The 21,862-nt window shown below is 36.5% G+C and overlaps 1 protein-coding gene across 2 annotated transcripts in view; it reads left to right on the top strand.

Annotated features, from left to right (window-relative positions):
* KIF15 (kinesin family member 15) overlaps positions 1-21,862 on the top strand; it is a 66,563-nt gene that overhangs the window by 30,050 nt on the left and 14,651 nt on the right. For both annotated transcript variants that reach the window (XM_045530996.1, XM_045530997.1), the window contains exons 15-28: positions 1,657-1,798; positions 2,844-2,985; positions 6,576-6,773; positions 7,605-7,712; positions 8,128-8,233; positions 9,518-9,683; positions 12,471-12,621; positions 12,817-12,902; positions 13,934-14,003; positions 14,378-14,464; positions 15,804-15,908; positions 16,582-16,704; positions 19,862-20,008; positions 21,535-21,636. In XM_045530996.1, coding sequence (XP_045386952.1) covers positions 1,657-1,798; positions 2,844-2,985; positions 6,576-6,773; positions 7,605-7,712; positions 8,128-8,233; positions 9,518-9,683; positions 12,471-12,621; positions 12,817-12,902; positions 13,934-14,003; positions 14,378-14,464; positions 15,804-15,908; positions 16,582-16,704; positions 19,862-20,008; positions 21,535-21,636 — 1,733 coding nt within the window. The remainder of the gene's footprint in view (positions 1-1,656; positions 1,799-2,843; positions 2,986-6,575; positions 6,774-7,604; positions 7,713-8,127; positions 8,234-9,517; positions 9,684-12,470; positions 12,622-12,816; positions 12,903-13,933; positions 14,004-14,377; positions 14,465-15,803; positions 15,909-16,581; positions 16,705-19,861; positions 20,009-21,534; positions 21,637-21,862) is intronic.

Below are 21,862 nucleotides of genomic sequence, written 5' to 3' on the forward strand. Positions count from 1 at the left end.
ATTTTCATGAGATTGCTTTTACTCTATGAAAAGTGGTTTGGTAAGTACTAATCCTAACTTACAGGCTTGGCAGCTATTGGTGTTAATTCCCTGGAATTTGGTAAGAAAATCTGTGTTTGCCTCATTCTTAGAGTTAGTATTTTAATGGTCTTTTATCATACTCATTCTCATCCTTTGTTTCTTGTTAGGTTGAAATCTCAAACATTCTAATCTTTTTATTCTGCATTCATAAAGAACACCATCTTTTTGCTTTTAAAATTTTTCTTTTCTAAGCCTTCTTCCATTGTGTTATGACTAAATGAAAGAATAAGATGGGGTCACATATTTGGGTTGTGGTGAGACTAAAATTTTATTTTTATTATTATTTTTTTCTTTTTTTAATTCCAAAATATTAGGGGGGGTACAAATGTTTTTGTTACATGGATGCCTTGTATGATGCTTAAGTTGGGGCTTTTAGTGTGCCATCACCAGAATAGTGTTCATTGTATATGATGGGTAAGTTTTTACCTCTCAACCTCTACTCCCCTACCCCCTTCTTGGTTTCCAATGTCCTTTCTATCTCTTTGTACCCATCATTTAGCTCCCATGGTGTTTGTTTCTCTATTCCTGAGATACTTCACTAAGGATAATGGTCTCCGTTTCCATCCAAGTTGCTGCAAAAGACATTATTTTGTTCCTTTTTTATGGCTGAGTAGTACTCTGTGGGACATATATGCCACATTTTCTTCATCCACTCATGAATTGATAGGCACTTAGGCTGATTACACATCTTTGCAATTGTGAAAGGTTAAGATTTTAGATGCAAAGCTGAGATTGGGTTTTCTGTTTTATTTCAACTACTTTTCTCTATGGTGCTCTGCATTTTGTTGACCATATTGGCCTTGATAGTACCTTGACTTTACTACCTTCAAAAGATACTAACAGCAATTGTGTTTTTAACTTCACCAGTGTTTAAACATCTTTCATTCTCTAAACACCTTTTACATGATAAGGTAATGCTGAAACTAGGTGGACTCTCTTCAATATATTCAGTCTTCTAAGCAATACCTGAAAATTTATATTTTCTCCTTTGTTGATGATACCAAGTTCTTTCAACTTGCTGCCCTTGTTATTTGTTTCCTTTTCTAAATAGTTCGCTTACTGTTAACATTAGCTGCTAGCACTAATTCCTGAAAGATTCAACTACCAATGTTTCTAGCATTATGCAAATTGTTCTTTCCCTTAATGGAAAAGATGTTGGCTTAAATTAACTATGCCTCTCCATCCTGTGGCCTCTGTGCTTTTTAAACATGACTTCGAATCCTCTTTGGTGGACTATGTTATATCCTGTGTCTCTTGCCGAGTTATAAGCACTTATATTTTAGGGCCCACCTTCCAATCCATTTGTTGTTTTATCTGGCAGAGAACTTAGAAAACTTGTTCTGTTATTTTTGTTTTCCAAAGATTAAGGTTGTAATGCCGGGCACAGTGGCATGCACCTGTGCCCCCAGCTCCTTGGAAGGCTGAGTCAGGAGGATCACTTGAGACCAGAGTCTGAGGCTATAGTAGGCTCTGATCATGCCTGTGCATAGCCACTACGCTCCAGCCTGAGCAACATAACAAGACCCTGTCTTTAGGGAAAAAAAAAAAAGACTGAGTTTATTTCCTTATTATCAGGTCAACAAGGATTTTCTCCTAAAGCTCAGAAAGAGCCATGTTCATTCACAAACACTGAGAAGTTAAAAGCACAACTCCTGCAGCTTCAGACAGAGGTGAATAATTCGAAGCAAGAATATGAAGAATTCAAAGAACTTACTAGGTAAAGTGTGAGTACACGTGTAAGCGCACTTATTTTCTTTTAGGGTTCATTTGCTATAGTGTTAATATTGATCATTTAATTGGGCATTTTATTATACATATTAAACTCATAGTAGCAATTATTTTGACATGAAAAAGGGCTCATTTCTAGCTCTTTAATAATATATTTAGGCCGGGCGCGGTGGCTCACGCCTGTAATCCTAGCACTCTGGGAGGCCGAGGCGGGTGGATTCCTCAAGGTCAGGAGTTCGAGACCAGCCTAAGCAAGACCCCGTCTCTACTAAAAAAAATAGAAAGAAATTATCTGGACAACTAAAATATGTATATAGAAAAAAAAAATTAGCCAGGCATGGTGGCGCATGCCTGTAGTCCCAGCTACTTGGGAGGCTAAGGCAGAAGGATCGCTTGAGCCCAGGAGTTTGAGGTTGCTGTGAGCTAGGCTGATGCCATGGCACTCACTCTAGCCCGGGCAACAGAGCGAGACTCTGTCTCAAAAAATAAAAAAAATAATAATATATTTAATGATCTAGATGATACAAATGTTTTAAGCAATACTCTCCTGTTGAGATCAGTATCTATTGAACTTAAGTTCTTCATCTCGAATTCTTTGGTTGCTAAATTTAAATCACAGTTGTTATGAACTAAATCAGGATTTTTAGAAATTATAGGTTTATTAATACTCTTACTTGATTCTAATTGTGTAAAAGAAAACAAAGATAAATTACATTTATATTACAACTAAGATTAATCCTACCCTAAAATAAAATGAAATATTTGTTTTAAAAATAACGTCACATATGGTATCATCATGGACTATTAGGACTTTTGAATTTGAGCTCTACCATTTGCTAGTTGAATACCTTAAACAGTCATCAATCTCTGAGCTATATTTTACCCAGTTGGAAAATGAGGGTAATAATCTGAGAGCATACCTCTGATTTAAAGAGATAACTAGACGGTTATTTGAAAGCAGAATCTGTGAATTCCTCTACAAATATTTGACATTACTTATTACCTGAAATACTCAGTTTTACAATATCTCTTAGGAAAAGGCAGCTAGAATTGGAATCAGAACTTCAGTCTTTGCAAAAAGCAAACCTTAATCTTGAAAACATTTTGGAAGCAACAAAAGCCTGCAAGAGGCAAGAAGTTTCTCAGCTGAATAAAATTCATGCTGAAACACTTAAGGTAGGTAATGTGAAACAATACTTCCATCTTATTTTTATTTATTTATTTATTTATTTTTTGAGACAGAGTCTCACTCTGTTGCCCAGGCTAGAGTGCCATAGCATCAGCCTAGCTCACAGCAACCTCAAACTCCTGGGCTCAAGCAATCCTTCTGCCTCAGCCTTCTGAGTAGCTGGGATTACAGGCATGCACCACCATGCCCTGCTAATTTTTTCCATATATTTTTAGTTGTTCATCTAATTTCTTTCTATTTTTAGTAGAGACGGGGTCTCGCTCTTGCTTAGGCTAGTCTCGAACTCCTGAGCTCAAACGATCCACCTCGGCCTCCCAGAGTGCTAGGATTACAGGCGTGAGCCACTGCACCCAGCCAGTACTTCCATCTTAAATCAGTTCTATCTCATTTTATTAATAATGGACAGAATCTTCATGATTTATCTCAAGCACAGAGTCCCTTGCGGGCAGTTTATACCAGGGTCACAGTGGTCCTAGTGTTCTGATGGCAGAGTGGGGTAGGAAGGAAGTTAGCATTTGGAATCTAAGTCTAATCTGCTAACCTTAGGCCAGGTTTCCTAACTTCTGAACCTTATCATTCTTTTCTCTAAATTAGGGGTGAAGGTAATTTAATTGCAGGATTCTAGAGCTGTAGATGAGATAATTGATAAAAAGTGCCTGGAACCTGGTAGATCTCAGTAAATGGCACCTGTTGCTATAATGTGACATGTGCTCAAAGCTTACAGTGGAAAAATAGAAATGCTAGATCACAGGTGACAGTGGGAATAACAGGAGTGGTTTTTTTCCCACTAAATAACTGTAGCCCTCATAAAAGAAGAAAATGTGTGAACATCTAAGGATGGGGAGAGAGAAAGGGAAATATATAAAGAAAGTAAAAGGATGAAGAGTTGATGCTGATGTTGATGCTGATGATGGTGATTTTAACTTTTGTATCAAATTCTCTGAAGATTTAAAAAGCCTTTACTTAGCCAGATGTGGTGGCCCACACTTGTAGTCCCAGCTACTCATGAGGCTGAAGTGGGAAGACTGAGCTCAGGAATTCAGGTCTAGCCTGGGTGACATAGCAAGACCTCATCTCTTAAAAAACAACAACAAACTTTCCTTATACATCTTAAACTTAAAAAATAAATAGGTGTTGGCCGGGCATGATGGCTTACACCTGTAATCCTAGCACTTTGGGAGGCCAAGGTGGGAGGATTGCTTAAGGCCAGGAGTTTGAGACTAGTCTGAGTAACAGAGCAACACCCCATCTCTACAAAAAATAGAAAAATTAGCTGGGCATGGTAGTTCACGCCTGTAGTCCCAGCTACTTGGGAGGCCGAGGTAGGAGGATTGCTTGCACCAGGAATTTGAGGTTGCAGTGAGCTATGATCACGCCACTGCACTCTAGTCCAGGCCACACAGCGAGACCTTGTCTCAAATAAATAAATAAATAGATGTTTATTTGTAATGGTTATTTTTAGCAGTGATGCTTTTTGTGTCACTTAATAGAAAACTACTTTGAAAAATAATTTTATTCATTTTGAATAATTCACATGACTGAAATTTTTAAAGGGTATCCATTCATTGACAAGTCTCTTTCTTTCTGCTATCCTTCCAGGCAATCAAGACCCTCTTTGGAGGCCATCAATGTCACCAAGTGTTTGCTTATTTTATACAAATAGTAGTATAATATACACATCATTTTATGGTTGGGGTGTATGTGTGTTTTAAACATAAACAGTATTTTAGAGTTTGTCCCATGTCTGCATCGAAAAAAGAAGTTTCTCTCCTTTTTTGTTTTTTTTTTGGCTTTTGATTTGTTTTGGCAGCTGCACAAGAATCTATTGTATGGATATATCATGATCCATTTAACCTAGAAAATTCTATTTTTCTCTTATAAAGGTAGAATTTTTTGTCTTTTTAAAAAGATGAGCTTTGAAATCTTTGTAGGAAATTATTTTAAATACTTGCAGAATATTGCCAAATGTCTTATAATCCTGTGCCTATAGCCCCTTAGCACAATAGAATTATAGATCTTGAAGCACCGTGGCATTCTAGTTCTTCTTCTTCCTTTTGTAACAGAACAAACAGGACTAAAAGGATTAGGAGGTTTACCAAGAATGGCATCGCAATTCAGATCCTTTGTTGTTATTGCTTGTGTTTAATTGTATGAGTACTTTATGAATACCTTCTCTTTGTTTAAAAAAGACTCATAGACAGTTAAGATTAAAATTCCTTTTGAGCACCACTGCCAATCTAGGTCTAATCTAGCTTTTTATCCCCCATCCGTAAAGGTAATTTAATCTTTTTTGTTAGCATTTTTGTACAGTAAATATGTACAGACAGAGAAAAGACATATGGTTGTTTCATAGATTGGTTATTGTTTTGTTTTTATTTTAAAAAGTGGAGTCATCCTGCATATGTTATTCTGCAGTATGGTTTTGTTAACTTGGGGTTATGCCTTGGATCTTTCCATATTAACTGGTACCTAGAACATTACCTCATTTTAAACCTAGGCTTCTATGTTTTGGATGACTCATGGCTTATTTAGATGATTTCCAGCATACGCATTCTCTGGGGTAGCTTCTGTTAAAGGAGAAGTTGTAGTATTAGGATGTTTTAGCGTTTGAGCCAGTCCTGTTGAAGTTCACTCCTGGGGGCTGCACCACGTGCCTTGCTAGGTTTGGATACACTTCTTTCCCTGCACTGTCCCTGCTAACTGGCATTGTCAGGCCCTTTAATGCTTGATAATCTGATGGGTGAAAAATGTTCTTATGATTTTAATTCTCATTTCCCTCATTTCTAGTGAGGTCGAACATCATTTCATACATTCATGTCCATTTGTATATTCTTTTCCTATTGGTTGTTTATCTTTTTCTTCTGATTTGTAGTTTTTATGTATTAATCTTTTGTTATGTATATTGCCAATGTATCTGTCCATCATGTTGCTTGTCTTTCATCTTTGCATGTGATGCTTTTGTTATATAGAAGTTTAAAATTTTGATGTAGCCAGGCTTACCTATTTTTATCTTTGTGACTTTTATGCCTTTAATTTTGTTTTTACATTGAAGTGTTTGTGCATCTGCTATTTTATTTTTGAATAGTATGATAAAAAGGGATTTAACTTTTTAAAAAATATTTTATGTTCTTCTCACTAATTTGAAATTTCCATGCATAAATCTTTCTGTTTCTGGATTTTATATTTCTTTCCAATGTTCTATTTGACCAAACATATGCTAATAATGTACTGTTTTAATTACCATACCCTTGTAATGTATTTTTATATCAGATGGAGAAGTTTCCCTAATTTGCTCTCTTGTTAATTGTCTGGCCTCTTGTACATTTATTCTTTGTATGAAGTTGGATATCAGCTTATCGAGTTTCATTTTTTAAAATCGTATTAGAATTTTGCTTGCGACTGCATTGAGCTGGTAAATTCATTTCCACTTGGGACATTTCTATGCTGTTTATCAAGGGCACTTTCTCCTTTTGATGTATAGAATTCCAATTTTATACTCTCTGTTCACAAAATTACTAACTATGCTCTTTTTTTTCATGTGTGCTAATGTTGTTTTCCATAATCATTTTTGATGCAGATTATAACTACACCAACCAAGGCTTATCAACTTCGTTCTCGACTGGTACCAAAATTAAGCCCTGAAACGGGGAGCTCTGGCTCTCTACATACTCAGAATTCTAGCTTATTAGATAATGATATATTAAATGAGCCAGTTCCACCTGAGATGAATGAACAAGCTTTTGAGGCCATTTCCGAAGAGCTTAGAACAGTGCAGGTAATGTATAGTTCTAGAAAAAATAGATATTCATTTAAATAAATTTGCTTTGTTTATCATTTTAATTCCTATAGAGTTCAAACCTGCTTAATATTAAAATCTTATCTTTTTAAGTGTGAGTGTGTAAACATCTCTGGCTTAGAAATCAGCCTACTCTTGTTTTTTTATTTGCTTTGCCGTCTTTAGCAAGTCATTCTCCAGTCTCCAAGGGCTTTGGTTCTCTCTGTGTAAAATGACCAGTTTGCTACTAGCTTCAAATTCCATACCTGGTTTATATGGCATAGTACTATATCTGCTAAAGAAAGTTAAAATAATCTTATTACAGATCAAATTTTAGACAACTTTTAGTGTATTTGCAATAATGTGAAATTTGAATGTCTCAGAATTCTAGTGGTTTGGTAATTTTTCAAAAAAGGTTTTCTACTGTTCAGTAAAACTTGGAGTGGGCCAGACCACCCCAAATTCAATAATTTGCCTTTTCCAGGCCATGGTGGTCTTTCTGGTGAGGTGACCCCATGCAGCCTGAGGAAGCTTCTTAGAAGTCTTAAGAGGGCTCTATGATTGAATCTAAGATTTAAATTTTAACAATTTCTTTCCTTTGTGTTTCAAATGATCTCCTTTGATGGACCACAAGTGTAATTCTAAAACATGAAAAATCATTAGTACATAGTCTTTTGACATTGTTTTCTGGCTCCAAATAGGCCTTTGATACCTTTGTTCATATGAGGTTTTGAGTTTGTTTTGTTTTGTCTCTTTAAAATGAAAAAAGTGGTGGAACATTTGGGAATTCCATTAAAAGAATTTTTGATGACTGAAATTTTTGTGTTGCAGGAACAAATGAGTGCTCTTCAAGTTAAGTTAGATGAAGAAGAGCACAAAAACCTAAAGCTTCAGCAGCATGTTGACAAACTGGAACATCATTCTACCCAAGTGCAGGAGGTAAGACCAAGAGAGCATGGCCTCAGAAAATGTATGAAACATGCTCAAAGTAAGAGTATTAAAGGAGGAAAATGCCTTCCCACAGACTTAGTCAAGGCTTACTTGAGTTGTATTCTCTACTTTGTTACTTAGCATGTTTCTCTGATAATGAGGCAGACATGCATAGTTTGAATTCTGGTCCACTTAGTCTGTAGTGCAAATGGATCCCTTGTTTTGTGTGCAGAAGGAGGCAAGATGGCAGTCTGTGTTCTTGCAGTGATCCTTTACTTTGTTGATCATCTTCAGTATAGTTCACGGGGACAGCCAATTTTGAGAGACCTTAAAACTAGACTTTAAAAACAAAGAAATTAATGATTTGGAGTGCATCTTAGCATGCTAGAATTCCTTTTCCAGTAAATGTATCTCTTTCTCAAAGCTTTTCACATCAGAAAGAACTGATTGGACCAAACAACAGCAAGAGCTTCTCTCACAGTTGAATATCCTTGAAAAGCAGCTTCAAGACACTGAAACTAAGAATGACTGTAAGTTTAAACAATTAGGAGCTTTGTGACCTGAAGGAATATTGTAACTCAGGATCTTTTTACTCATATAAAGAAATGTTTTTCCTGTGTTTCTGTTTGGTTGTTTTCTTGTTGGTAGATGACCAGACTTGAGTTTGTATGGCAGTGGTGAGTAACAATAATATACCATAAAATGTAATTTTCTCCAGGGTTTCCCACAAACAAATGATATAAATGTTTGCTTAAAGTTTTAATTAAACTGCTTTAAAAATGAAGTATCCTAAATTCATAAGCTGAGTGTTTTAATATTGACAAAATAAAGCATAAGTTATATGTTTGTACACCTTTGTAGATGTGGGAGTATCATTTGATCCCTAGTTTTTTCAGTTTATTTCATAGTATTTGCAGTAGCTTTAATAAAGCTAAAACAAAAGACAGCCATTCTATTTTCTTTGATCTAAAAAATTATTTAATTTTATTTATAGTTGGGGTTTCCTTAGAAAACCAGAAGTATTTTAATCTGTTATGGGATTCGTTGAAAAAAAAGAAAAAGACCAGAAGTATTTAACCCATGTTGAAAAGTTCTGGTACATTTCCAAAGTATTTTCAATAATTAAGATTAGGGCACTTAAAGTATGTTAAACCTTTTGATTTTTTTTCTTTATATTAAGAGTTTTGATGCACATTCTACAGTAGAAGTCTAGAAATATCAAGTGACCTACAAGTCAGGGAGAAATGTTAACTCATCCTTTTTCAGTAAAATTGTACTAAAAACCATGTACAACAGAGACGAAGAAAAAAGAAATGTCAGTGCTCCTAGGTACCTGCCAATTAGTTGTACAGCATCTTTACTTAAAATGATCTCTTCAACTTGTTTTTGCTGATTGTGGGAATAGTACCTATCAAATTTACTTGCCTGCTTTTTTTTTTTTTTTTTTTTTTTTTTTTTTTTTTAAGAGACAGGGCCTTGCTCTGTTGCCCAGACTGGAGTGCACGATCACAGCTCACTGCAGTCTTGAACTCCTAGGCTCAAGAGATCGTTCTGCCTCAGCCTCCTAAGTAGCTGGGACTACAGGTGTGCACCACCATACCCAGCTAATTTTTTATTTAAAAAAGTTTTTTTTTAGAGATGGGGTCTCACCATGTTATCCAGGGTAGTCCCAAACTCCTGGGTTCAAATAATCCTTCTTGCCTCAGCCTCACAAGCTGCTGGGATTACAAGCATGAGCCATTTTGCTCAGCAATTTGCTTATTTTATAAAAAATTCTTATAACATGTTAAGAATTTATTCTGTTTGTTTTTTAGTTTTGAAAAGCGAGGTGCATGACCTGCGAGTAGTTCTTCATTCTGCTGACAAGGAGCTTACTTCAGTGAAATTGGAATATAGTTCATTCAAAGAGAATCAGGAGCAAGAACTCAACAAACTTTCCGAAAGACATGTGCATGTACAGCTTCAACTAGATAATGTCAGGTAGAGTTCTCTTACAGTTTCAAGTTTCCTGATTTGCTGTAACCTAGGACTACTTCAAGTTGCAAGTGTTATAAACCCAACTAAAAGTAGTTAAACAAATAGAAAAGGTAATTTATTGGCTCCCAATATTGAGAAGCCCCAGAAGTGATTTTGGTTTCAGGGACAAACTAGACTGAGTCTTAAACAATATTGTCAGTATTCTTTCCCTCTCTCTCTCTCTCTCTCTCTCTCTCTGCCTCCTCCCCTCACCATGTTGCTCTTATTCTCTACTACTATTGAGGACATTCCTTTTCTTCTATGTGACAAGGAACTCCTGCAAAGAACCCCTCTCTCTCAACAGCCAGATATTAATCCAAGGATAATTTGAATTGGTTTTGCTTGAGTCATCTGCTCACCTTTGGCCCAGTCACTTACTGAGGGTTTGAGATGCACTGGGCCAACATAGTAATGTGCCTGCTCCGCAGGGAAAGATGTCTTTTTAATAGAAAAAGGGACAGTGCAAGGTAGACCAGAACAATAGTTGTTACCATTGTGCACAGTAACTCGCCAGAAGCTGGCTGGCTAGTCAGGTGCTGGTAATCTTGAAATAGAAGTAATCTAAGATGTGAAGGGGGCAGTGGTTCACGCCTATAATCCTAGCACTTTGGGAGGCCAAAGAATTCGAGACTAGCCTCAGCAAGAGCGAGATCCCGTCTCTACAGAAAGATAGAAAAATTATCCAGGCATGTTGGCGCATGCTTATAGTCTCAGCTACTTGGGAGGCTGAGGCAGGAGGATTGCTTGTGCCCAGGAGTTTGAGATTGCAGGAGCTATGATGATGCCCCTGCACTATAGCCTGGGAGGCAGAGTGAGACTCTGTCTCCAAAAATAAAAAATCTGTAGCTATTGAGTGTTTTTGGATACAGAACAAGGAATTGAAAGAGAAGAAGAAAACTTGAGATTTGCAGACCCACTTCACTTATACATATGTTTTTATTGGGCCTGCCCACTGTGGGTTTTGCTTTTTTCTTTTTTAAGAAACAGGGCTTCACTATATTGTGTTGCTCAGGATGGTCTCAAACACCCGGCTTCAAGTGATCCTCCACCTCGGCCTCCCCAGTAGCTAGGATTAGAGGCATTGGCCACCTTGCCCAGCTCCAGTGTGGTTAAAAAAAAAAATCTCTGTCAAGTACAATGTGCTGTTATGATGGGTACACTGGAAGCCCTGACTTCAGCATGATATAATTTATCCATGTCACACTAAATTGTACTCCATAAATTTTTTGAAATAAAAAAATTAACATAGCATTTTAGAAATTGAGTATTTTCATATAAAAATCGTATTTCAGCATCCTCTTGAAAAATCGGACAATTTGGTGGCACTAGGCCCATATTCCTGCCTGGCAACCATCAGCCACTGTGTAACTTACTCCTTTCTCTGTAGAGAGCGGATGTGCTGTCTGGGTCAGCACAGCCTCCTCCACCTGCTCCATTTCCCCACCACAGGCATTGCCCTCAAGTGACTTGATTGGCCTGTAACCCAGGACTACTCAAACTAGTTAAAACAAACAAAATAGATAATTTATTGGTAATTTACCACAGGTGCACTATTGTATTTTCTTATACCTGGCATTTGTTTCAACCTCTGAATCACTGAATCTAATCTTGGCTCCACCACAAACTGGTTTTGTGTGATTATTTTGAAGTCTCTTCTCTAATCTCATTGGATCTTAATTTCCTTATGTTTGCATGTCAGAGTTGAACTACATCAAAAATGTTAAGAATCCAGTATATTTAGCTGTGCTTAAATTCTAGGTATTAAGTACCTCCTAACTTTTTAAATACACTGGACACAATTTAATGTTTCTCAGTGTCTCTGGTTTAACATTGAGTACATCACTTATTGGGCTGCTTGTGCTCCATCATGATCCTCAAAGGCTGTTAAGGCCTCTGAAAGAAACAGCACAACGCTGCGATGTGTTTCTTGAATTATTTTGCCTACTTTTTGTATATAGTTTATACCATAAATACATATATATGTTCCTCTTTCCTACCTTCTATTGTCTATACATCTATCTTTTAGCAACTGATTATACCACTTTGTAATTTGCTGCTTCTGCTCTGCTTTGAGTTAGTACAGCAGGTAGTTCTATGTCTAATAACCTTCTGTATATAAGCTAAGACATCTGTTTTGGATGGTCCAGAGGTCAGACTGATTGTTTGCTAGTTCTCTGAGCTTTGGGTGCTTGGGGGTGCCACATTATATTGGGAAGGAGAACAAGAGAATGAAAACCAAAAAAGCAGTAGATTGTTCTTTGCCAAGGCAACTTTCTCTCTTGCTCAAATCGAAGCCAATTTACCATCTTCAAAAACCTCCCTAGAGCTGAGAGCATATGTGATGAGTGGCTGGAGTTGAGCTATGGACAAAACTTGGAAATTAACTACCAGTGCCTAGCTTACATGAAGGCTAGATCTGGAAACCCATAAATGAGTCTAATCTGTAAATTGCCAATCAATTAAACAATCGATTGCCAGTTGAAACTGTGGTAAAGGGAATGAGGAAGTGATGGCTACAGGCTAATGCTCCCACCTGCCTTTTCCATCAAACTCCTCTGTGATCCAGTATATCTCGTGTATTTGTGTACTATGGACATTTCACACAAGTCCTTGAGAAGTATTACATCAGTCAAGGCTTAGGTAAGTTTGGAATGGGCTATAGATGGGATATAGTTTACTGAAGATGATCTGACTAGCAGAAATATATTAAATATTTACATTTACCATTGTAAAAATATTTTTCTGGTAAAGATTAGAAAATGAAAAGCTTCTTGAGAGGAAAGCCTGCCTACAGGATTCCTATGACAACTTACAAGAAGTAATGAAGTTTGAAACTGACCAACTTTCAAAAAACCTCCAAAACTGCAGAAAAGAAAATGAAACTCTGAAATCTGATCTGAATGTAAGTTAAGAGGGATTTTGGTAATTGGTGAATTTGTCCTGGGTCTATGATTGTTCTCCTGAGTGTAGGGCAAGGACTGTTCTGACCTCTCCCTAACTTTCCATACTTGCCCACAATGCCTGCCACATAGAAGGTGCATGGACTACACATTGCTAGTAACAATTACTTAAAGTCTAATATAACCTTGTCTTTTAGAATTTGATGGAGCTTTTTGAAGCAGAAAAAGAACGCAATAACAAATTATCATTACAGTTTGAAGAAGATAAAGAAAATAGTTCTAAGTGAGTGCTATTTATCTTTTCCATTAGTTGACTATTGTTTACTACCACATTCTTTATCTTGGTTTTTTTATTGTTAATACCCTGTAAAGAGTTATTTTTTAAAAGCATTCCAAAATGAATGTCAGATTCTTTTGTATAAATGGTATGTAGAGAAACTTAATTCTTCAAAACATCCAGCAAGTAGCTATTGTGCTTTTAAATGAATAGTAGTCAGTGGTGATCAGAACTCAGGGCCTTCTGTAAATAAATCACAGTCTATATATAATAAGATGACTTCCAAATGTTCCTTTTATTATTGAGAGGTAAAGACTGATTTTTATTTCTGTCTCTACTATTCTTTTTCTAGCTGCTCTATTTTCTTCCTGGTCCATTATCTTACTTTCCCTCTCTCTTCAAGTTCTTTTCCTTAGTAACCTCAGTGACTCTCTTAGCCTCAGCAAATAGGCTGTTAATCACTCTAATGAGAAGAATTTGTTTATTCAATAGATATTTATGGAGTTCTTACTATGAGATAGATTCTCCTCTAGGCCTTGGGTATACAGTGGTGAACATAGAGTGTATATCTGGTTGGGAGACAGGCAATTAACATTTTCTCATTCATTCAAATGTTTAGTGATATCCAACAATCCAGGCACTGATCTGGTGAATGCCAGCACATTTAGAGGTAAAACAGTGAATAAAACTTCCCTGTTACATCATTCACACACACACAAAAAAACTTCCCTGTTCTTGTGGGTTTTACATTCTAGCACAGGGAGATGGGTAATAATAAACAAATACTGTATTATATATGTTAGGGAATACAAAACACTCTGAAGAAAAATAAACAGTTATGGTACAAAAATAAGTTCTCATTAAATAGTTGTTGAAGAAATGGATTCAAATTTCTGATCTCCAATGGAATATAATGTCTCACACCAAGTAGGTGTCTAATAAAGTTCATTTACATTGCATTTAATCTCTTCTGTACTGACTCAGTTCCTGTTTCCATTTCATGAAGTCAGGGGTAAAAGATAATTCTTCTCTTCCAGAGAAATCTTAAAAGTTCTTGAAGCTGTACGTCAGGAGAAACAGAAGGAGATGGCCAAGTGTGAGCAGCAGGTAAATTTCCTATTACTATATTTCAAGAATTTGAAGTAACTTTTATTCCTGATGTCTAAAGAAGTTTATTATAAAAACGGTTTCAGCGTTTGGATGTCGGAAGTTAATTTTTTTAGAAAAGGTGGAATTCGGAGCTGGTTTTATTATTTTTCAACTGTTGTTTTTCTAACTCCCAGATGGCTATAAGCATAATTTGTTGGTATCTCCTGGTAGAGACCACAAAATCATTGTCTTTCAACCCAATTTATCATTTTCAAGTATTCATCCTAGTGTAATCTCTATAATATGAAAATCAGATTTCAGTTTATCTATGTGTGGTAAGGTTAGCTTTGTGATTTAATTGTTTTTCTAAAAATGTTTATTTTTCCCCATAGATGGCAAAAGTACAGAAACTAGAAGAGAGCTTGCTTGCTACTGAAAAAGTGATCAGTTCTCTGGAAAAGTCTAGAGATTCTAACAAGGTAGGTGGAGTTTGAAGCTAAATTCTTCTGTATTTTTTTAATAAATGCTAGTTTAACTTTCTGTTCTCCTGTCCCATCTTGAACCTCCAGGGTGACTGATAGCTAGCATTTCTATATGTAGTTAGGCCTTGTTCATCTTCCAAGGTTGCTAGAGAATGAAGTCTTCCTCTTAAGTTCATTTTCCACATAACTTCAGGTGCAAACTACTATATTACTCAGGATGGTATGTTTCTATTTTTTTTTTTTTTTTTTTTTTTTGAGACAGAGTCTCACTTTGTTGCCCAGGCTAGAGTGAGTGCCGTGGCATCAGCCTAGCTCACAGCAACCTCAGACTCCTGGGCTTAAGCGATCCTACTGCCTCAGCCTCCCGAGTAGCTGGGACTACAGGCATGAGCCACCATGCCCAGCTAATTTTTTTGTATATATATTTTTAGTTGGCCAGATAATTTCTTTCTATTTTTAGTAGAGACGGGGTCTCACTCTTGCTCAGGCTGGTCTCGAACTCCTGACCTCGAGCGATCCACCCGCCTCGGCCTCCCAGAGCTAGGATTACAGGCGTGAGCCACCGCGCCCGGCCCAGGATGGTATGTTTCTAAAACACATCTTAGAGTACTGTTTACTACCACATTCTTTACCTTGGTTTTTTCATTGCTAATACCCTATAAAGAGTTATTTTAACTCTTTTAATTAGGATGCTGTTATTAGTGTGACCCGTTCTTATTGACTCTAAGTCCCATTTTATAAATTCTCAAATGCCTGGAGTTGACTTTAACAAGAATAATACAAATAGGCCAGGCACAGTGGCTCATGCCTGTAATCCTAGCACTCTGGGAGGCTGAGGTGGGAGGATCGCTTGAGATCAGGAGTTCGAGACTAACCTCTGCAAGAGCAAGACCCCTTTTCTACTAAAAAAATAGAAAGAAATTAGCTGGGTGTGGTGGCACATGCCTGTAGTCTCAGCTACTTGGGAAGCTGAGGCAGGGGGATTGGCTTGAGCCCAGGAGTTTGAAGTTGCTGTGAGCTAGGCTGACACCATGGCACTCTAACCTGGGCAACAGAGCAAGACTCTATCTCAAAATAAATAAATAAATAAATAAATAAAAATGTGTAAAATTTGGTATAAAATCCTTTTATTCATTCATAAAACCAAAGCACATGATTAGGGAAAATAGCATAAAGCCATTAAAATATAAATTGATAATAATGAGACATAGGATGGTTTGCTAAAATAAAATTGACTTCTTATGTTGCCATTAGTAAAGGTAAATGATTTATCATTTAAAAATTACCTCCTTTTGACTGTCCTTGGACATGAAAATATTGTTTCTGTGCTCATCAGGAAGTTGTGACTGACCTTATGAATCAGATCCAGGAGCTAAGAACATCAATCTGTGAGAAAATGGAAACTATTGACACCCTAAAGCAAGAACTGAAGGACATAAATGTAAGTTCAGTCAAATTTAACAAGATGTTAAATTTAAGGCATAGTATGCATTTCCGGGAGGCAATGCAAACTGCAGTGTTTCTCAGATTTCACTGACCTGGGACAATGTTCTCTGTGTACCATGTGGGAATTGCTGATATAAACTGAATAAGAAACAGACTGGTTGTTGGCTGTGACAGTTAAGGCTGATGTGGTCTTCCTTAGTTGCTTTGAGAAAAAAATAACACATTTTTTAAGTTAAGTTCAGAGACATTAATCATATAGAAAATGAGTTTATTTCTCCAATAATGGATGTGATGTGATTTCCTAAAGTAACTACTTATTTTGCCAGCATATATCTATGTTGAATGTTGATGCTTCTCTTCTGCTTGGGTCAAGACAAAGGTTTTTGTCAATGTTCCTCATTCTTCTACTCTAGGAGATTGCTGTTCTCCATGTTTATTTCTGAAGGCAGTCTCCTACGATGGAAAAGTCATCACAGATTTTTTTTTTCATTTTTGTTCACCATTCATGCATTTGTTCTTACATTCTTTCATTCAGCAAGTATTTATTGAATTAACTTGTGTTAATCTAGTCATCAGCTTGGAACTCAGACTCATGCTTGATATTTTAATCTACAAATAAACAGATAATAAAACAGACAGCTCTTGTATCATGACTTTCTTTTCTACAGTGCAAATACAACTCTGCTTTGGTCGACAAAGAGGAGAGCAAAGCATTGATCAAGAGCCAGGAATCGGACATTCTGAATCTGAAAGAAACCCTTAGGCTGAGAATACTCTCTGAGGATATAGAGGTAGATGTTAAGAATTTTTTGTTTGGCTTTTTACTTGTCAATATATTTATTTGTGTGTAAAGGTCATTAGTGAATAAATAGAAGATTTTTAAAGGAGTAATTAATAATTAGAGCCACTTTTCCTTAGGGTAGTCAGGCAATTAAGAGTTAACACTAAAATTATTATTTTGTATCTAGTTAATCTATCTTTATTCATTTGTGCTGACAGCATGTTAAGGTTCCTATAATTGACCACCCTTTATGTAAGGGGAGCAGAGTGGAAACTACATTTACTTGGATATTTAAAAGTTTTTCTTTTTGTTGTTGTTCACGTAAATTTACCTTTTTAAAAAATTAAGCAGTACTGTCACATGGTTCAGAAGCAACATACATTTCCTCCTACCCCTCCCTATCCCTAACCACCCAATGTTACCAGTTTCTTGTGTATCCTTCCAGAGATACTTTAGGCAAATCCTGTATACTTTTAGTCTTCCCTTTTTTCAAACAGATGACAATCCATTATTAAAACTGTTCTACATTTGTTTTAGATATAAGGGGTATTTGGTTGGTTGGTTGGTTTTTTTTGGTTTTTTTTTTTTTTTTTGGCTAAAGTATGCTACCCATAAAACCAACAAGTATTTATTGAATCCACCTACTGTACAACCTGTACCTGGCCAGGTATTTGGGAATGGAAGAATAATTGAAACACAATTACTTGTGTAGCTTAAGAAATATATGTATTATGATATAATAAATGACCTTGAAGCACAGAAAAGGGAGGCAGTGGAGAAATTCTGCTTGGGGAAATTCCAAAGAGCTTCCCAGAGGAGATAGTATTCGTACAAGACTTTGCCAGGGAGGGAAGCCTGGCAGTGTGAATGTGTGTGGAGTGTCTCTAGCACAGTAAGCAGTCAGGGTGGCCAGCTTGAGACCCAGGAGCTGAGATGGAGACAGGCTGAGCCTGTGTAGTAAGCTTCTTGAGGAACATCAGCTGTATCTTTTAGGAAACTGGAGCTGCATAGACTTTGAACCCAGACAGGAGATGTTGAGATCTGAGCTAAGAAGTGCTAGTGGGGATAGTGAGTGAGATAGTGAGATAGAGTTGGGAGTATTTCAGAGCTACCATTGACAGTTGTTGGTGTCCAGTTGGATATATGCTGTGAAGGGAGGAAGCAGGCAGAGTGGGCACCAAGGTTTCTAGCCTGAGAGACCAAAGGTGGTTCTGCATACATCTAAGATGAAGAGAATAGAGGCCCAGGGAAAATTGATGAGATGCATTTTATATATGACCAGTTTTGAACTTAGAGAACCTGTGGGAATAGATATCCAAGGTGGATATACCCAATAATTAGTGCTTATATCCTGCTACATCCTAGAAAGGATTTGAAGGTGCTAACATATATGCAATGTAAGAAGGGTAAAATAAACAACTAACATCAGAATAAAAGGAAAATAAGAGTAGAATAGTAACAAGTTATAAAGACCACATGCTGTGGAGTTGGAATTCTGGCTGTGACCTTGGGGAAGTTAAATTTTTTCTCTGTGCTTCATTTGCCACATCTATAGAGATAACAGTACTGCTTATTTCATAGGGTGTTGTGAAGATGAAATGAATACATGCAAAGTGCCTACAACACTATCTGACACCTTGTAAATTGCTCAATGCATGTTAGCTGGGACTAGTTTTAGGAGGCCAGTTGAAAAGTTAGTATGCAAAAGCCACAACCTAAAGTCTTATACAATGTATAAAATGTGTAAAATTCAGTTCTACATTGCCTATTGCCAAAATAAAAAGAGAAATCTAGCTATTTGAGTGGGAGTAGCTGAATGATGAAGGAAAACTCGGCAGTTTACTTAAAAGCTCTTCCTTCTTCCATCTTCATATCCTTCCTTCTCTCTCTCTCTCTCTCTCTCTCTGTCATTTCTTCCTAAAAAGATTATGACTAGGAATATTGAAGTATTTTAGATTCAAGTGGAATCGATTTGTAAACAGCCAGTTCACATTCCCTTTGTACTTCTTTTCTGTCTTTATTAGCTAAAATTTACTTTTATGACAATGGTTTGTGAATTGTCATTTTAATTGTTTATACATCAATGTTTTTCAACAATATGAGTTCCCAGCCAGCACAAGATGAGAACAGTGAAACCCAAATATTATAAAAACTGAGAGAAAGTGTACTGTTATTTGCAGTTGGGTATGAATGTCTGTGTGGAAACTCCAAAATATTGCCTGAATATCTATTAGAATAATGAGTTTAGTAATCAGTTATAATTAAGTCTTAAACATATATTTACTGTATACCATCAATAATCATTTAACAATATAATGGAACGAAAAAGTTCCATTCTCAAAAACAATCAAAAGTACAAAAACCTTAGGGAAGAATATATAATAACTGTTAAGGACATAAAACTTTCCTAAGGAATATGAAAAGAAATTAAGTATTAAAAAAGAATAGCTTTGCTATATATCAACAATAACCACTTTAAAAACATAAATAGGATTTTTAACGAATGATATAATAAAAGAATGAGTACAGGGAAAACTGTTTGTGGTATATCAAATTTTAAAGTGTGTGTACACACATACATACATAAATTTACATTTGTAAGGGAAAGGGAGGATAAACAGATTCTGCTCTAATTTTGTAGGAGTTACATACACTGCATCCATAGGAATTATGTATGCAACCTACAGGACTTCTAATTCTCTGTGTCACTTTTTATAAAACGACTCCCTGAAACTTTGATGGCCTATGACAGTGTCACAGTCTGGGGAACTGCCGAATCCCTCCCCAACTGTTTATAGCTGTTTACCTTCCACTGTAAAAGGACTCAACTCGTGAGACAAGCAGCTCAGGCCCTTTTCCCGGAGTCCTCCCCAGGAAAGAGAGATGAGCTTTTAGATCTGGGAGTGAGAGGAGAGTGTAATTAAACTCTCAGTTGCGATACCTATATGAATTTACTGTAATCATGTTAATCTCTAAACCTGTTCACCTAAATATTAACTCGCTGGTTTGTCTTTGAATGGATTAGGACACAAGCCAAAAAAAGGAGGGAGGATTTTACATAAAACTTCCCTAACCTTTTAAAAATTGTACTTAATAATGACTTGGAAATCCTTATTGGAATACTACAATTAAGAAATTCTTCCTTTGTGGGGATTGTCCCCCAACAGAGGGATATGCTCTGTGAGGACCTGGCTCATGCCACTGAGCAGCTGAACATGCTCACAGAGGCCTCAAAAAAACACTCAGGGTTGTTGCAGTCTGCCCAGGAAGAAGTGACCAAGAAGGATGCCCTGATCCAAGAACTTCAGGACAAGGTAAGATGCACTGAGGTGTCACTCAAGATGGGGGACAGAAGGGATTCACAGTTAAGGTTGTCGCGACATTCCTGCCCTGGTTAATTTCTCTATGTTACAAGAGGCAGGCTAATGGAATGTTTAGGCAATCTGGATTATAAACTTGGAATCAGAATGACTTGGGTCTGTGCACATGGTGAGACTTGCTTGGCTGCCTCCCCACCTCCTCTGGGTCTTTAGCATGTGGCAGCACATCCTAACCACTGTGGGGATGTTGTGGCTGACGTTTATCTTCTTTTTGGCAGCTGTTGTTTTATATTTCATATTTTTCTCAAATAACTCTTTTATTGTGAAACTTAAAAGAAAATTTTAAAAGGTATAAATTTATGAGAGAAAAGGAGATGATTGGGTTATAGTAGCAACCAAATTAGACATACACAAAAAGCAGCCCTGAGTTCAGATTTTATTACTTTAAAAACTGCCATGGTTTTGTTTTAATCTTAATGCTTTTCAAATTATTAATCAAGCAATGAAAAAGCAATGTAAAAAGCATAATTCTGTATACCACGGGAAGCTTGTCTTTTCTTTTTTTTATACAAGTAGCATTCTATGAAACGTCTCTTTTAATTGACAAATAATAATTATATATACTTATAGGGTATGGTGTGATGTTTTGATATATGTATACATTATGTAATGATTAAATCAATTTAGTTAACATATTTGTTGCCTCACATACTGTTGTTTTGATGGTATGAACATTTAAAACTTCTCTGAGCAATTATTATTAAATATAGTTATCATGTGGTACAATAGATCTCAAAAACTTAAGCCTCCTAACTGAAACTTTGTACCCTTTGACCAATATCTCCATTCTTGTTTCCTCCCAACCCCCCACCCAGCCTCTGGTGACCACCATTTTATTCTCTACTTCTATGAATTCAACTTTTTTTAGATTCCACATATAAGCGAGACTGTGTAGTATTGTCTTTCTGTGCCTAGCTTATTTCACTTGAGATAATGTCCTCCAGGTTCAGGTATGGTGTTACAAATGACAGAATTTGCTTCTTTTTTAAAACTGAATAGTATCCTAGTGTGTATATATAGCACATTTTCTCCCATTCATCCATTAGATGGACACTTAGGTTGTTTCCATACCTTGGCTCTTGTGAATAATGCTTTAGTGAACAAGGGAGTACAGATATCTCTTCAACACACTGATTTTAATTCCTTTGGCTATATACCCAGAAGTGGGATTGCTGCATCATATAGTAGTTCTACTTTTAGTTTTTTGAGGCATCTCCATAACCATTTTCCATAATGGCTGTACTAATTTACATTCCCAACAAGGGTTTCCCTTTTCTCCACATCCTCACCCACACTTATTTTTCATCTTTTTTATTAGAGCCATTCTAATAGGTGAAATGTGATGTCTCATTGTGGTTTAATTTACATTTCTCTGATGATTGGTGATGGGGAAGCTTATCTTTTTTAATTGGACCATGTGCCCCATCTTATTTTCTAACTTGTAATCTTAATTTTCCCAGCTAAACCAAAAGAAGGAGGAAGTAGAACAGAAGAAGAATGAATATGACTTCAAAATGAGACAGCTAGAGCATGTGATGGATTCTGCTGGTGAAGCTCCCCAGGTACTTTTCAGAAAAAGCATTTCAGGAGGAATGAACAGTTTGTGAATGATAAAAATTTGGAAATTACTAAGGCCATAGCTTTGTTTTTTTAAGAAAAAGATTTGCACAATACCCTCTGTCTGCTTTTTACTTGATAATGGTGCCAATCTTTTGTTTGTTTTACTTGGACAAGAATTAGAATAATAAGCTAAATAGCCTGAGTATTTTCTGTGTGCTTAGCATATAC

Source organism: Lemur catta, chromosome 18, assembly GCF_020740605.2.
Source record: "Lemur catta isolate mLemCat1 chromosome 18, mLemCat1.pri, whole genome shotgun sequence".
Taxonomy (NCBI): domain Eukaryota; kingdom Metazoa; phylum Chordata; class Mammalia; order Primates; family Lemuridae; genus Lemur; species Lemur catta.